Source organism: Schistocerca americana, chromosome 2 (assembly GCF_021461395.2).
Source record: "Schistocerca americana isolate TAMUIC-IGC-003095 chromosome 2, iqSchAmer2.1, whole genome shotgun sequence".
NCBI lineage: Eukaryota > Metazoa > Arthropoda > Insecta > Orthoptera > Acrididae > Schistocerca > Schistocerca americana.
Genome location: NC_060120.1, coordinates 120558924 through 120577709, shown reverse-complemented (window position 1 = coordinate 120577709; position 18786 = coordinate 120558924). Strand labels below are relative to the sequence as shown.

Here is an 18786-nt window from a genome sequence, read left to right as displayed (position 1 = left end):
GTCCAGCTATTACGGAGACAACTAGTTTTAATGTCCAAATGCGTTCCGGCACTTTTGCGCTATCATCAGTGGGTACTTTTATTCTGGTCTCCTTCACTAGAATTTTAAGATCTGTAGCATCTTCTTTGCATTATCACGTAACTTATATATTGACACTTTTTTTCGTGGTACCTGTTCTCACTTACATGCTCATCTGTCCTAGAAGTTAGATTAGATTAGATTAGATTAGATTAGATTAATACTAGTTCCATGGATCATGAATACGATATTTCGTAATGATGTGGAACGAGTCGAATTTTCCAATACATGACATAATTAGGTTAATTTAACAACATACTTAAGTTAATATAACAACTTTATTTTTTTGTGTTTCTTTGTTTTTCTTTATTTTTTATTTTTTTTATTTTTTTATTTTTTTTATATTTTTGTTTTTTTTCTTTTTTTCTTAATTTATATCTAAAAATTCCTCTATGGAGTAGAAGGAGTTGTCATTCAGAAATTCTTTTAATTTCTTCTTAAATACTTGTTGGTTATCTGTCAGACTTTTGATACTATTTGGTAAGTGACCAAAGCCTTTAGTGCCAGTATAATTCACCCCTTTCTGTGCCAAAGTTAGATTTAATCTTGAATAGTGAAGATCGTCCTTTCTCCTAGTATTGTAGTTATGCACACTGCTATTACTTTTGAATTGGGTTTGGTTGTTAATAACAAATTTCATAAGAGAGTATATATACTGAGAAGCTACTGTGAATATCCCTAGATCCTTAAATAAATGTCTGCAGGATGATCTTGGGTGGACTCCAGCTATTATTCTGATTACACGCTTTTGTGCAATAAATACTTTATTCCTCAGTGATGAATTACCCCAAAATATGATGCCATATGAAAGCAATGAGTGAAAATAGGCGTAGTAAGCTAATTTACTAAGATGTTTATCACCAAAATTTGCAATGACCCTTATTGCATAAGTAGCTGAACTCAAACGTTTCAGCAGATCATCAATGTGTTTCTTCCAATTTAATCTCTCATCAATGGACATACCTAAAAATTTGGAATATTCTACCTTAGCTATATGCTTCTGATTAAGGTCTATATTTATTAATGGCGTCATACCATTCACTGTACGGAACTGTATGTACTGTGTCTTATCAAAATTCAGTGAGAGTCCGTTTACAAGGAACCACTTAGTAATTTTCTGAAAGACAGTATTGACAATTTCATCAGTTAATTCTTGTTTCTCAGGTGTGATTACTATACTTGTATCATCAGCGAAGAGAACTAACTTTGCCTCTTCATGAATATAGAATGGCAAGTCATTAATATATAATAAGAACAACAAAGGACCCAAGACTGTAGTAACATGGTTTTTTCTGTTTTTTTTGTTTTTTTTTTTTTGTTTTACCGGATCACACTCACCCAAGTTCAGAGCCAATCGATGCTGATTGGTACTCATGTTGGCGAAATTACACTCATTACGTGTAATTAGTCACCAGAGAGCACAATTGCGTGTTACGTTATAGTAAAGCTCTGATTCAGCGTATGGCCGTCATCCTATGGGTGTGGCTGGGTAGTCCACAGACAACTTCAAAGTTGAACGCCCTGTAAGTGTGCTAAGAGGCTTCTTCGTGATCCAGAGATATCGAAATGTGCTTTAACAGGAAGAGTTAATCAGAAACAAATGTGTCTGACGGTACGCTACTAAATCTCTGGAGAGCACTGTTGCTTACGTTGCTCCAACTGTGGGTAGTGACGACTTCACACTATCGGCATACCATTGTTAATTTACGATATAAACCACCACTGAGTTTCACAGCGCAAGACTTATTCTTACATTACACACAAGGTTCAGGCGCTTCATGACCGAAAGTATTCGCCTGTAGACACGGTGGAAGTGGAGTTATTCAGACTTAAACACGCTAAGCATGCTGCCTCAGGGAGAGGAAGTGACCATACTGTAAACAAACTGTATGTGTTATATATTTCAGGCTTAGGTCACACAAATGGTATTCCACTCCCTAGCAAGTCATCATAAAATGATGGGTGGAAAAAGAAGTAATATAAATTACAAAATCAAACTTCTACACGCAACTGTAAGTACTTCAATACTTTATACAGTAACTCTTCGAAGTACAGCTAAACAGACCAGGAGGGGTGCTGAGAAAGTAGCAAAACATTTCTGCCTTCCGACTGTTTAAACTGAAGGTTACTGTTAACATCGCAATAACATAAGGTTGTTAACTCTTGAAACGCCGTTATGAAACTGATCTATTGACAAAGTAAAATTGTTATGACAGATACCGTTCTCGATGTGACAATTTAATAACTAGTGAAAAACTAGTTGTCTGCTTAGGTAGCTGGACGTACAATGGAATCACACTGTCTCCCGCCTATGGACGTGATACGCGTCATCGGCACCGTCAAGTTTACATTAAAAAGCCAGTGTCAAAGAACTATTAATCAGGATGCTATTAAGTCATGTACGAGACGGCAGAAAAAGTAACACCAACATCTAAAAGAGGACGGAAAACAGGATTAACAGGCATCATAACAAGCCGGAACAAATGTCGAAAAAGGAATTGTTATGTATATTGCTTTGTTCATTTACAAATTGTGTATCTTACTAAAACATAAAAAGTTTAAGGTCTTTAAATTTATCCAAATGAAAGCTTTTAGGACTATAATGACACATCAAAATGTTGACCAGTGTGTCGTCCTTCATGTCCTCACTTTTTGTTGCATGGAGGGCAACTTCTAAAAGTAAGTTACACATTATTATAGCAGGCCAAGTTACTTTTATTGACCGCTGCACTGCACGTAGAAATGACACAGATACGCGACAGTATCTCTCAATATAATCACACCGTCTCTGTAACAGGTGGTCGGAACGTTCTACCAGTCAAATTCCCTGACGATAGAAATCCGTTCCTTCGTCACGTAGCCAGTCAAGAACCGCTGTGTGAACGCCCTCATCGTTGGAAAATGTTTTCCACTGAAGTTCTTTTAGTTTGCTAAAAAGATAAAAATCGTGTGGGACAAGATGTCGACCGTATGGCGGATGCTTCCAAACTTCCCATCTAAAATGCTGAAGCAAAACTTATGTTGTGCGTGCCGTGGGGGGTCAAGCAAAAGAACAACGTCTTTGTTCGTGTTCCTATCGTTTTACTTACAAGAATCTTACTGCCTCGCGTACTTCAACTTCGGAGTAAGTTCCCAGCTACCGTGCTGTTTCACTCACACCCTGTGATGAACCTGCTGAAGGTGCCGCAGGTAACCCAGAACACGTACTCTCTTCTGACAATGAGCTGCTCTTGTTGCGCTGTGGTCTTAGCGTGGGAAGACGTGTGTAACTTAACTCATAAAGTCCCTGTTTAGAAAGAGCAATAACGTTCTCTCAATCGGACGTCGAAAAATCTGTCCGTTTGGTCTTTGCAAAATTTCGGGTAGGTGCCACATTTTATCTTACGTACTGTAGCGCCGCAAATTGTTCCGAGCGAGCGTTTGTTTTTGGATGGCTTGCTGCTTGTAACTACGGGGGCTGACATCTAGCGGCCTAACCGAGAGAGACACGAGCATCTGTCACTGCCTGGGCGCGTACATTCACCACTTATAAGAACCTAAATAAATGATATTTAATATTATTCAATCATTTTCAGCATCGGTACACTACCTTTTGTTATTCAGGAGAAGATTGTCTAAAAACTTCAACATTGTAACTATCAGTTATGGAGATAAATTGCTAAAAAAGTCATAAACGGACACTTAGGGAACTAAATTCAGTTAGGAAATATAATAGTTTATCTTTTGGTATAATTGGAAAACATAAACAGAACTCTCAGTGTGCAAAATTAATTGTGATTTTCATATTAAAACTTTATTTTTCGTTTTCGTAATATAAAAATTAGACAAAATTATTATTTATGTCTAATATTGTTGTGAGTAAATGTGAGTGTGTACGTGGGACATTCGTCAGATTTAAATGTTGCATTATATACCGCCTTAAGTAACCTGCAAGAGTTACACAAGCATGTCGTGAGAAAATGTTCAGAGGGAAATTATCCACTTTCCTGGTGACGTATGTCTAGGCGTGACTGCTATTGTAACAGAGCAGCCAGAAAGTCAGCTGGAGTAAAACCTGTATCTAAAAATAATTTCAGAATTATTGCTTTTCGTTTTCGTTTATTAAACATTACTTTAATATTTGCATGTCAGATTGACGCTAATGCGTCTGTGTATAACGATTGGTGCAAGCCAGTTTTGGCGCGAGTATGATCATGAGCGGGCATTCTGATTGGTAGCGAGTATGATCAGCCAATCAGAATTGAGGCGGTTCCCGCTCGTTACCTGATAGTTACACTGGGAGTGAGGCTGCAAGAAGGGAGTCGCTCGCCAGCTTCGGTTGCGGAAAGACATGTTAAATGTGATGTTTCTCATTATGTGTAAAATGAAGGAATATTGAGTTCCTCGCATTTGATACGTGTCGTGACTAACGCTGATGTAGTTACGGACAGTTCTGTGAAGTTTGGAAGTTTTGGAATTGTTTTGTTGGAATGATATTCGCGTGTGAAAAATTTGGCCTTCATAGTATCTGCATGGCATGTTTCAGTATTCAACCACTGAGCATTTTTGGCGGGTAGTTTCCTTTTTTAGAAATCCACAAGAAGGACCGAATATAGTAACTCATGTGTAGTGGTGGAATTAATGACTGTGAAAACGTGGTTTAAATCGGGTCGGATTTGGACAGATTTCTGGCTGCTGTGCCTGTGAAATGTATGTATGTATGTATGTATGTATGTATGAATCACGAACCGGGAGGTAAAAGCCAATAGTTTAAATGTGGACTGAATAGTACCGCTTCTTTGGCTATAAGAACAGTAGTTTTTATCAACGTTGTTTTTACATCATCTTTTAAGTATCTACGTTGCCCAGTGAAGGGACATCGAGCTGACGCCGTTCTGAGGTAGGTGAATTTTAATTTGCAGCCTGCACAGACAAACCCCGTCCCACCGCAGTACACCTGAAAGAGCATTTATTGTCAACTATTTGTTGTCAGTCTTCTGACTGGTCCGATGCAGTGTGCCACTCATTTGTCTCTTGTGCCAGCCTGTTCATCTCGGGGTAGTAACTGCATATAACAACCAACTGTGGACGTTGGCTGTACAACAGTTTTCATCCTCTACAGCTCCCTCAAGTGCAATGGCAGTGCTTTGACGTCATAAAACACGCCCTATCATCCAGTCCTGGGTCCTACCAATGTTTTCCGCATGTTCCATTCCTCACCAATTCTGTGGCGGAACTAATTTTTTATCTTACCAGTTCATTACTTTGCAAAATCCTTCTATAGCATCGCATCTCAACCTCTTATGCAACTTAATGACGTCCACTGCTTTACAACAGTTATTCACAACTACTTTTTTAATACATCAAGTTCCTGATTGTAATTATCCTACTTTAGAGACAAACTGCGCAATCCCTGTATCATAATCTGGTAATACATCCACTTATACTGCGGCCCATGTATTGGCTTTAGCCAGTGATAGCATCTGCACAAGTCGAGTTCTACAACTACATATACGCCGAACTCCGCAAGCCACTACACGGTGCATAGCGGAGGATACCGTGTATCACCAGGCTTTCCTGTCCCATTTGCCAACGGAGTGAGGAAAGAAACTGTTTACATGCTTCCTTCGAGCCTGTCTGCACCTCGTGGTCGTGTGGTAGCGTTCTCGCTTCCCGCGCCCGGGTTCCCGGGTTCGATTCCCGGCGGGGTCAGGGATTTTCTCTGCCTCGTGATGACTGGGTGTTGTGTGCTGTTCTTAGGTTAGTTAGGTTTAAGTAGTTCTAAGTTCTAGGGGACTGATGACCATAGATGTTGAGTCCCATAGTGCTCAGAGCCATTTTGAACCTTCGAGCCTTAATTTTCTTATCTCGTCTTCGAGTTCCTTAAGCGACATATACAGGTATGTTGGTGGATGTAGGATCGTTTTGCAGGCTCTCGCAAATGCCGGTTCTTTATTTTTTTCAGTTGAATTTCTCCGTCGGACGATTTCTTCTTTCCAGGGTTTTTCATTTGAGTTCACGGAGAATTTTCGTCATATCTGCGAACTGACAGAACCAACCGGTAGCAAATCTAGCATCAAGCCTCTGAATTCCTTGATTTCTTCCTCTAATTCGACCTGGTGGGTGTCCCAAACACTCAAGCACTACTCGAGACTGTGTCGCACAAGTGTCTTAAACGCGATCTCCTTTATAGATGAGCAATCTTTTCCCTATAATTCTCCTAATAAATCGAAGTCGAGTTTTCGCCTTCCATACGACCGATCTTAGGTGTTCGTTCCACCTCTATACTGTAGCTATGCAACGGTACACCCAAACAGCACGCCATAAATACTGAATTCGAGCATTACAGGATTGTTTGTCCTACTCAGCCAGATGCGATTGATCACACCAAGCAGAAATTCTGTGCAAGTCATTCTGCATCTTCCTATAGTCACTCATCGATGACACTTTCTCGTAGCCTACGACATCAGCAAACAGTCGCTGATTGCTACTCATCCTATCAGTTACATCATATATGTACATAGATAACAAGAGCGGTCCTATCACACTTCCAAGGGGCAGTGCTAACGATACCCTTGTCTCTGACAAACACTCTTCGACCAGGACGACGGAAGACGTAGTTGAGCAACCCACGTATCTGGAAACCTATTCCGTAATCTCTGAACTGCTTTAAAATTCCGCGGTGAGGCATTGTGTTCAAAGCTCTCCAAAATCTAGGAATACGGAATCTGCCTGCTGCTCTCCATCCGTGGTTCGCAGCATGTCGCTTGAGCAAAGGGTAAATTTAGTCTCTCATGAGCGTTACTTTCTAAAACCGTGCTCATTCGTTGGTAGAGGTTTTTTCAGTCCCAGGAAATTCATTGTATTCGAAATCTGAGTAGGTTCAAAAACTCTGCAACATACCAATGTTAAGGACATTTGTGCAGGCATACGTCTTCGCCGGCACACCGGTCGACACTGGGAAACGTTGTATAGCAGTCGCTGAACTAGGCGCGCCTATGACAAAAGAAGACCAATACACGCCCCCACAGCGTGCATAAGGGCCGTTCAGTCTCCCAAGCTCAATACCTCAGTACGTCGCATCGGGACTCGGTTCGCATTTTACCTCCATACGTCACACTGTGTCCCATCTCCCACAGTGATAGCCGCAGCCTCGCACCTTACCTAGCTGTGAAGGAACGTTAGTCATTGGCTCAAATGGCTCTGAGCACTATGGGACTCAACTGCTGAGGTCATTAGTCCCCTAGAACTTAGAACTAGTTAAACCTAACTAACCTAAGGACATCACAAACATCCATGCCCGAGGCAGGATTCGAACCTGCGACCGTAGCGGTCTTGCGGTTCCAGACTGCAGCGCCTTTAACCGCACGGCCACTTCGGCCGGCCGTTAGTCATTGTATATACCGTAGTTGCGATATGGACATGGACATCATTGAAGTTAAGTACCCAATTGGTTCCTGTAATAAGAGTGTATTTAACCATGTGTGCATTTTGTGTTGTAATGGGAGGAAACCGGCCACCCACCCATCATATCACCCTCCCCTCATCCAGCCAGGAATCACAAAACATTACAGAAGCGCACAGCCACAATAATATTGACCTTTAATTTTTGCGTCTCTATTCTTTTACTTTTCGTACATACAGGTGTCCCATGCGCTCTTTTTTAGTCGCTTGGAACTTTAGGCTGGATGAAAGATTCGGTTGACAAGGAAACTATGCTTATTGCAGGTAATGCTGCCGCCGGCTGATCAGTTACGACCAGACGACCGCCTAAAACTTCCATTAACGAACGTAAGGGTAACAGTTCAACCTTTAGAGTACTTATATGTTGAATTACAGCGAAGAAAGTACGTAGCTTTTAAGAAAGACAGTTGCGAATTTCCTTGATGTCGATTCTCTAAGACTCTTTAGTTTGGGATTTATCGAATATAAAAGGCAAATGTTAAACAGCTGAATGACAGTATCGATAAGGTTCTGTGAATTTTATCTCACAAGATGTGACATCTCAGTCTAGAAATGATCAGGTAAAAAGTTAATTTTTTTTAGTAATATGAAACTGGATATCGAAAGCCTTACATAATCATTTAATGGGATAAATCTGATCACAGAAAAACGGGCAACGTAGGTCTACGCAGGTGTAGTTTCCTTCCAAACTTCCATTCGAAGATGTGCCGGGTATGCCGCGCGGATGTTGCGCCGGATCCGGCGTTTGCTCTAAGTTCATGCACATGCACCATAGCTAAGCAGTGTGTTGCTTATAGGCGCGTAGTGAAAACGGCACCACATCAACGTCCGATGATAATCGTCGGCAATGCGCTTGGATCATAGCATATCTGAGATTACACAAAAATTGGAGTTTCTGACGTCAACATGAAAGGTGTGTGTAAATTTTCGTAGGAATTTTTCTTGTTTTGGACGTCTGAAATCGCACTCTTAAGGTTTTAAACGCTTAGACATGGGCGTGCAGGGAGTAGAGGAGAAGGCAGACAGTTGAGCTTTGGTGATAGCAGTGAACAGTCGAATTTTGGTTTAGCAGCAGAAAGCAAAAAACAATAGAGATTTTTAGGAACTATACTATGGATTAATGGAAGATTTATTGTGGTGAGAAAAATAACTGATTTTTACATTCATAAGAGTACACTCTTTGTGAAGAAGGGATTACAGCTAATTATTAAGTCTGTTTTATTTGCGGCAGCGGTTTCATAATGCAGCATTCTTGGTTCTTGAGACATCCACATCAGGAATCTTTTTGCTTTTCTTTGGAATTTTGTTTAAGGAAAGATTATACATGCGCAGTTTAATTTTTATAATTATTTGATTATAGTTATCTGATTTCAGAGCAAGCTCGCCTCTTATTGAAGTTCCAGTAAATGTTATTAAATCAAATGATATGAGATTGGTATTTTGTCATTTAACCAACAGTAATTGCCCACACCCCAAGAGCCAATTTCCATTTTATTTACAACCATTATCAAAAATTATGAACCAAGAATGACAGCAATGACTTCAGAGAACGCATTGCATCTTCGCGTATCTCAGTAGTTAGATTTTGCAGCTCCTTGATCGAGACGCGCTGTAGCTACGACAGCAGTTTGCACGGCGTTATCCAGTGCGACGTAAGGAAGCCAAATAGTGTAGGAAAGAGATTCTTTCTTTAATTAAATTTTACATGGGCCAAGTGTAGTTTCCAAGTAATCAGTTTTTCATCAAAATGCATAGTCAGATTATGCGGGGTATTCAAAAAGTCTCTCTGCAGTGCCGCATGATTGTTAGCCGCGCTTGCGGTATGATTGTTCGCCTGCCTGGGTTACTTCCCTTCAAGTGGACTCTCCCAACATTCCACGGTTTCGTTTATCTCAGCCAGCGTCAGTAGTATCGGTGTGTGTCGTTACGTGTTGACGTGAACGTTCAAGTTTAGTTCCTTTGTTCGTTTGTATCGTTTTCGTCACTTAAAATGCTAACCATTGAAGAACGTGTGTTTTTAGTCGAACAAGTGTTCACAGCTGGCGGTAAATACACAATTTCAGTTCGTCAAACATTTAATTCAGTTTTCCCGGAGACAACACTTCCACATCGCGATACTGTGCGAGATTTGATTAACAAATTTCGAAGTACGGTTTCAGTGACAGATGAACCGAGAATTGGTCGTCCTGGCGTTTTGTCTGAGAATAAACTAGTCGATATTTCCGATGAAATGTCCAAGAGTCAGCACAAGTCAGTAAGAAAACTCGCCCAGGAAATCGATGTTAGTGTTGGAACGGACCATAGCTGTAAGGAAAAAATTAGAACTTTTCCCATACAAGGTGACAGTCGTGCAAGAACTGAAAAATACTGATCATGGCAAGAGACTGCATTATTGTCAATGGTTCAAAAATTTCGCTCAACAAAATGGAAGGGATATTCTTAATGAAACTTTTTTCACTGATGAGGCATGGTTTTAGTTACCCGGGTACATGAACTTGCAAAATTCTCGTATGTGGAGTACTGCAAATCCATTGTGTATTCATGAGGAACCACTTCATTCTGTGGAAACAGAAGTTTGGATTACAATTTCTAGACGTCGGATTGTGGGTCCCAAATTTTTCAACGAAACAATAAACGCACAACGATACTGCTGTGATATTCTGTACCCATTCACAGGAGAACTTGTGTTAAGTTAAATACTGAACGGTTATTTTCAACAAGATGGTGCAACCGCGCATACAGCTCCCGTTTCAATGTCACTACTTGCTGATGTTTCTGAAGTGATCGCATAATTTCACAAGGACTTTGGCCTCCACGATCGCCTGTCCTAACACCACCTGACTTTTTCTTTTGGAGCGCAGCGAAAGCAACTGTCTATAAAAACCGTCCAAAAATCCATCGATGAACTGAAAACTGCAATATACACTTTCACTGTTTCTGTTACAGAAGAAATGTTACACCTTGTGTTTGGAAACATGATTAAACGAATTGAACTGTGTATTGAACAACAGTGGGGATACTTTCGACATTTAATGTGAAAATTTGTAAGTAAAAATGAATATTCAATAAATTAATAACTTGTACTTCACTGAGTTTCATTTCGGTATCTTCACTGCGGCATACAGCACGCGCGGCTAACAATTATACGCCACTGCGGAGAGACTTTTTGAACATCCCGTACAATAACAGTAAGTTTCGGACAGGACATGATTTTCCTAGAATTCTCGCAGTTAGATTTCTCGAAGCAATCTCGCAGTTGAATATTGTCTCCAACAGTTAACGTTAGCAAGCTATTAGCTTTGAGGTCTGGTATGTACACCATTCAAACCAGGAAGCCCAAAAGTTAATCATGTAATAGATAATTTAACAATAAAAACACTCAACATTACAGATCCACTTTTAAATGGTTCAAATGGCTCTGAGCACTATGGGACTTAACATCGGAGGTCATCAGTCCCCTAGAACTTAGAACTACTTAAACATAACTAACCTAAGGACATCACACACATCCATGCCCGAGGCAGGATTCGAACCTGTGACCGTAGCGGTCGCGCAGTTCCAGACTGAAGCACCTAGAACCGCTTCGCCACACTGGCCGGCAGATCCACTTTCAAAAAAATAAATTTAAACTGATAACTTTTCGAACAGTGTTTAGGGTTTACTGGCTATTCAGTCTCTCTGAGTCAACGTAACCTCATCCGTAACCGTCACACAGGAGAAGTTTGAAGAACGGAAGTGACGTTGTCTTCGCAGAGCCATAGAGCGCGATCGACGATATACTTTAAATCGAATCACTGCCGATTTTAATATATGACGTGAGGAGCTCATTTCTAGGAGAGCAGTACGGAGTCAAAAGCACTGCGTGTACTTCAGCAACCAACGATCGAACATAACATCCGGCGCGTCCGAAAGACGTTTGGCTAGTCGGCTTATATCTAAATAGGTAAAGCATCTGGGACTGACCTTCCTCATAGATGGTGTTGGGCCGATTGAAGCGACTGTACGGCTTGGTGGAGTCGTCCATGGTGCCGCCGCTGCGACGTATGGGCCCTGCAAGAGAAACACCAGCCTGCTCTTTATGTCGCTTCGCTGTGGAGTCAGAAGCTGCCAGCTGGTCGCGCGCGCGTCTTGCGAGGCACTGGTTGCGTTGCGGGCGCAGTCCGACTCAGCGCCCCTGGTACGTGGCCAGCGAACGGTTTCCCATTCCGCAACAGAGCAGCGAGCAGCCAAACGTGCACCGGGTATCTCTCCTATGCGTCGTCAGGCGCATTTTCTCTGGCGTTTCGGCAAATATTTGCAATTTCGTTTTTGCAAGGTGTAGCTGTAGTCAGTTTCAACAATTCATGCTCATTAGTTATCACATACGACGCCCAGCGCCGGCGGAAAGCGGCGATTTCTTTCCCATAACATACAAAATTATTTTTAAATCTTAGTTTTACGTCCCCATTCGATAGAGCCGTTCCAAATGAGACTAATTCGTTGGTCGTTTGGCCTTATGTATTAACAAGAACAGTAAAACATGGGGACTGATCAGTACTCCATCACTGACTGGGCAGCGGTTTTTGATGGCGGTAGCAGTCACCGCGGGCCTGTCGCTGCTGGAATGCTGGTTATTCTTACTGTTCTGCTTGTAATGGTACTTGAATTACGTAACCATTACGGCACCTCACCTCAACCTCTCGATACCAGCAATATTCTACTGTGTTTCTGTAAAATAGTTAACATATTTCTGTGACAACATTCAGATTTGATTTCATTAATGTAGAGGTACTTTGTGTGGTGTCACCGCCAGACACCACACTTGCTAGGTGGTAGCTTAAATCGGCCGCGGTCCATTTAGTACATGTCGGACCCGCGTGTCGCCACTGTGTGATCGCAGACCTAGCGCCACCACAAGGCAGGTCTCGAGAGACGATATAGCACTCGCCCCAGTTGTACGAGGAGATTGCTAGCGACCATACGGACGAAGCCTTCCTCTCATTTGCCGAGAGCCAGTTAGAATAGCCTTCTGCTAAGTCCATGGCTACGACCTAGCAAGGCGCCATTAGCCTTACCTACTTTGAGAGTTATAGTATAAATGTCTCAAGAAGAATGCTGTAGTCATCAAATAATAAAGTTAAGTATAAAGCAGCTACGTACTTTTCTTGCTACCATTCAATAGTTATCCTGTTCCAGAATTGACGCCCGTCGGCGTGAGTGTGTACGCGTGCCTTTCTATCGGCTACCCGTCACTGTGGACTGGCTGCCTTGTCAGTCCACTTCACTTTGATACATCGATATGTATACATTGCAATGATATTATTCTTATGTGTATTCTTTCTTTTGTCACTATGATCTTTGACGTACTTGTAACTCTGATTTTTGGGCGCGTAAGCGGTTATTAGAGAGTCAAGCTTTGGTCGTCATATTAAAAAGACGCAAATTGTAGTCAGTTTATGAAATGTGAACTAACAGTGAGAAAGATATTTTCAAGTATGTTTTATATTGTGAAGTGATGTTTTGGAACGAGTTACGTGACATTGCAACAAAAGTAATAAAAAAGAAGTGTAACTAAAATTCGGAGTGCTGATTATCTTTTTACATCACCATTGTGCTAACTTGCAAAAGTTTAATCTTCAAGAATGGTTTATGAAACACATCTATAAAACTTTTGAATATAGCAGAATAACACCTAGGCCTCTTCGAATCCGAGCTTGGAATCATCACTACCTAGATTTTCGACGATTGAGCCATGAGTTCACAACGAGACCAGCGTGGGAAACACGAAAAGATGAGTGCCTAGTTTATCCATTATTTCAAGAAATGACTTCAGTAACTGTGCTCTAATGACACCTGCCACATAATATAACTTTGTTGTTGCCCGAAAATGCAATATTTAGCAGCGTGAGCAACACTACAATCATAATTAATTTTAGACCTTTGTTGTGGTAGGGTTCTTAGATGCTGTTCCTGTTAACACACATAGATAAAACTAACACTGCACTATTCTAATTTGGGACTACTCTGTCGAAAGGACGCATAAAATACCACTTCAAGTATCATTTTGTTTGTAACGGGGAATAATCCGACGCTTTCCATCAACGCTGGGCGTTGCATGAAAGATGTGATTAGTATTTGTTAGGGTGACTGGAGATACACGTTGCAAGAACGGAACTTCAAATATCTGGCGAAACACCAATGACACGTTGCAAGAACGGAACTTCAAATATCTGGCGAAACACCAATGATAATGTGACTGACGGCTCTTTGTGTGCGCGCGAGAGAGAAAGAGAGAGAGAGATAGAGAGAGATAGAGAGAAAGAGAAAGAGAAAGAGAGAGAGAGAGAGACAGCGCTAACTATTTTCCTTTGTGTGTTAGGCTCTTATGCGGCTCAATTTCCATCTTACTCTTCCTTAATATGGTAATAAAATATAGGTCTGATTATCGCAGTCATGATTTACTATTGATAACTGCCGATTCCGCCGTTGTGGAACTTCAGATTTTCATAAATGAGAAACAAACAGAAAGAGCATGGCTATCTCACTATATAATGACGAAGCCGTGCTGAAAAGTAAAGCCTCCAAATATATGTGAAAAACTCTGAAAGATTTTTAAATAAAATCCTTCCAATCCATATGTGGCATACAGCAAACCAGTGCTTAACAGTATTGGTCAAAAACAGTCTTGGTTGCAATTTTAGTTTTTTAGTTTTCAACTACGGGTTTGGTCTTATTTAGGCATCTTCAGGTTTGATCTTAATTTGATATGTCTAAAGGATCGTTCTAAGAAATATCAAATTAAGATCAAGCCTGAAGATCCCTAAATAAGGCGAAACGCGTAGTCGAAAAATAAAAAACTAAAACTGCAACCAAGACTGTTTTTGACCAATACATTAAATAAAATATGTTATTAACATTCTATATACTTATTTTTCAGGACTACATATTTGCAGTCCTCTGCCTCTACAGGACTCCGAATTGTAGCGTGTTAACACTGTGGGGGGTGGGGGGGGAGGTGACGTAACTATGCCGGTGCGTGAGAACAGCGTACTGTAATCGAGTTTCGAATTCGTCGTCACATGGCGCACCCTCTCCTTTTGTAGGACAATACCAGACAACGCACGAGCGCTGCGACATCTGCAACAATCCGACGCCTTTAGTTCACTGCGTCGATCGTCCATAAAGTCCCGACTTGGTCCTATTCCATTTTCATTTGTTTCCGGAACTTAAAGAACACCTCCGAGGACTTGGCGTTGATGAGACGGTGCAAGCAGAGGTGAGGTTGTGGCTCCGTCAACTAAGTCAAACATTCTACAGTGACGGTATCAATAAACTGGTCTCTCGTCGGGAGAAATGTATTTGTCGCCAGGATGACTGTTGAGAAATTAGTAAGTATACATGTGGAATAAAGATTTAGAATGTTAGTAAGGTTTGCTTTATATAGAAAGCTTTAAGAGTTCCCACATACAAAATTCGGAGGCATTACATTTCAGTAGCCCCTTGTAACTCCATACGATCCTGTAAAATAGTAAGTGCGCGCGCGCACAATCGCCACAAGCTGTAACATTTCTTCTGTAACAGAAACAGCGAAAGTGGATATTGCAGTTTTCAATTCATCGACGGATTTTTGGACGGTTTTTATAGACAGTTGCTTTCGCTGCGCTCCAAAAGAAAAAGTCAGGTCGTGTTAGCTCAGGCGATCGTGGAGGCCGAAGTCCTTGTGAAATTATGCGATCACTTCAGAAACACACACACACACACACACACACACACACACACACACACACACACACACACACAGTGTAAAAAGTAACCCCTTCTCCAATATGTTATGGGTAGGCATGTTTTTACAGTGTCTACTTAAACAATAAAAATACATATTCAAAAATTGTGAGTCATAAAACAATTCGGATTTTTAAAAAAAATTAGAAATGATTATGAAGTCAGCACCAAGAACACACGTTCAGAATCAAGTGAAATTTATTAAACTTTTAAAATTATTTTCATGAATCTTTTGAAAATAGTAAAATAGTCGCAAAGTCTTATAGAAAAATACCTACTCGATAATTAAAAACAACTGACATTAACATAAAATAAAGAATCTTGGGGACATGAAATAATTTAAAGTATGTTTCATAGCATTTTTCAAGTTACAGAAAAATTTTTGTGTGCGGTTTTGCAGGCCGTTGCATCGCTGCTCAAGTGTTTCAGCAGCTTTCTTCAGTTGTCGTGGAGCCAATGGGTTTGGAGATCATGTCTATCCTTTAAAAACAGTATCCTCCCATTGTGCTGATAATTCGATTGTTGTTCTGTTTTAAAGTCTACAGCTACAAATAAAAAAGGGAAATCTAAATTATTTTTAACTGTCCACAAATATGTTGCTCTTTGTTACAGGCAAAAAAGTTGCATAGTTTCTTTTTTCAATGTATATTGGGTGCACCTCTTGAGAATCATCAAGTTCTTTCGATCTGGTGTTTCTCTAGACATTTTCAACTTCGATTTATGATGTGTAGATGGCGGCAGCTCGCTGTTTCATGCGACAATTGTTATCAGAAAGTTGTTTTGTGATCCTCATTACAAAAAAAAAATGTTGTCTAATAGTATTTTGTGCACTCACCCATCAACTGCTGTTTATAATAAGGGTTATCAGTACTAACGCTAGTTGAACAACCTTCCAAAGAAGAATTTTTCTGGCAGTTCTATATGGCTGTACAAACATTGTGTGTGTGTGTGTGTGTGTGTGTGTGTGTGTGTAACATCATTCTAGACGTCGACTGTTCGATAGAAACCAAAGTAACATCGGGTGTTCCCAAGAAAGCGTATAGGACCACCAATGTTCTGTCCATATACATAAAAGATTTTGTCATATGGAAATGGCTATCTCCGATTGTTTGATGACGCTGTGACCTACAGTAAAGTGCCATCGCGACCGACACAGTATTTTGCTGGGTGCACTCAACGGCAGCTCTCTTTAAATGCGTAAAGTAACACCCACAGCAAAGAGAGAGAACATTATGGTACCCGATTAAAGGACCAATAGGTTACTTTCGAAGTCAGCCTAATAGTCTAATTATCTAGTAGTGGGCGGTGAATGGAACACTTAGATTTGGTGAAATTAATCATTCATTAGTTTGTGGTGATATACAAGTATACATGTAAAGAGAAGTATAAGATGCGGAGAATTCTGGGAAAATGCGATGCATATGTAAAGGAAAACGTAAAGAAGACGCAAGTGCGACCCTTTCTGAAGGACTGCTTTGGTGTTTGTGGTAATTAGCAAGTAGACACGACAGCCGATATCGGTCGAATTCCGAGACGTCCTGTTGGAGTCTTAATAAGCATCAAATGAATCAAATGCATTGAAATAAAATTAATGGATCAGTGGATCTGAAATCAATGATAATACAGTGACAGAAACTGATACCAATGCTAACTGCTCAGACACGTTGAACCTGCATTGCACTAAACCTACACTGACTAATTAAAGTGTGTGCCAGACCGAGACTGGAAACAGGACTGGCGCAAGATTTCATTTATCACTATTGGTTTATATACACTGAAGAGCCAAAGAAACTGGTACAACTGCCTAATATCGTGTAGGGCACCCCGCGAGCGCGCAGAAGTACCGCAACACGTGGCAGGGGCTCGACTAATGTCTGAATTAGTGCTGGAGGGAACTGACACCATGAATCCTGCAGGGCTGACCATAAATCCGTGAGAGTACGAAGGCGGTGGAGATCTCTTCTGAACAGCACGTTGTAAGGCACCCCAGATATGTTCAATAATGTTAATGTTTGGGGAGTTTGGTGGCCAGCGGAAGGGTTTCAACTCGGAACAGTGCTCCTGGAGCCACTCTGTAGCAATTGTGGACATAAGGGGTGTTGCATTGTCCTGCTGGAATTGCCCAAGTCCGGAAAGCACAATGGACACGAATGGATGCATGCGATCAGACTGGACGCTTACGTACGTGTCGCCTGTCAGAATCGTATCTAGACGTATCAAGGGTCCCATATCACTCCAACTGCACACGCCCCACACCATTACAGAGCTTCCACGAGCTTCAGCAGTCCGCTGCTGACATGCAGGGTACATGGATTCACGAGGTTGACTCCGTACCCGTACACGTCTATCTGCTCGATACAATTAGAAACGAGACTCAACCGACCAAGCAACTTGTTCCCAGCCATCAACAGTCCTATATCGGTGCTGACGGGCCCAGGCGAGGCGCAAAGCTATGTGTGGTGCAGTCGTCAAGATTACACGAGTGGGCCTTCGGTTCCGAAAGCCCATATGGATGATGGTTCGTTAAATGGTTCGTACAATGACATTTGTTCACGGCGCAGCACTGAAATCTGCAGTAGCTTGCGGAAGGGTTGCACTTCTGTCACGTTGAACGATTCTCTTCAGTCGTCGTTGGTCCCATTCTAGCAGGATGCAGGCTTTCAAATAACTACGCACCCTCTGACTCAGAGTTGAAATATTGAAAGTTTTGGCTGGTTTCGTTGTCTAGGGGCTGGAAGACGTAGCTGCCGCATTACAGCCCAAAATACTGCTGGGTCTACAGTATACGATAAGAATACACACATGAATCGAATGGTTGAAGGTTTCTATCACTCGGCAATTGCGAATTATGAATGTAACATATAAATCAAAGACTGTAATTAAATAAAATCTGCAGGTACTATCTTAAAGACTTTAAATGATGAGTATGATAGAAGTACTTTTGAGACTGTGGTATAGTTCTGCAAATTATTGGTGTCGATGGTCCAGCAATTATATAAAATATAAGTTGAGTAACAGGGAAACAATAGATTACTACTTCACGTAATTAGTTATGAACGACAACATAGCTCGCGAGATATTCGCTTCTGAACGAACACTACGTCTTCACTGCAGAAGCCACGGAAATCACGCAAGAGCACTCCGAAATATTTCTATCCTCCGCGACCACGCACAAACTTTCCGACTCCGCGTCCGTCGCGCCGTCGCGTCCAGCACTTCCCGTGTTGTGTACCGTACTGTCCAGCACTACCGCACTGCCAGAACTACCCCGAGTCCTCTCCAGAAACTCGCTTCCATCCAGTCTCCCATTCACGAGCGCTGTGATTGGCTAGAGCGCTCGCGCCATGTCCTCATAGCAACGCACAGTCACGAACATATTGAAACACATTCGAAATACCAGATTTACATTTAAATGGCTTGAAATTACATAAATATTCCTACGGTTGGACGATAAACACGCTCTAACATACATTATTAAATACATAAACAATTAAATAAAGATAT

The 18786-nt window shown here is 41.2% G+C and overlaps 1 protein-coding gene across 2 annotated transcripts in view; it reads right to left on the bottom strand.

Moving 5' to 3' along the window:
- LOC124596011 (anoctamin-10) overlaps positions 1-18786 on the bottom strand; it is a 321895-nt gene that overhangs the window by 232850 nt on the left and 70259 nt on the right. For both annotated transcript variants that reach the window (XM_047134964.1, XM_047134965.1), the window contains exon 3: positions 11485-11571. In XM_047134964.1, the coding sequence (XP_046990920.1) occupies positions 11485-11545 (61 nt within the window). In that variant the 5' untranslated portion in view covers positions 11546-11571. The remainder of the gene's footprint in view (positions 1-11484; positions 11572-18786) is intronic.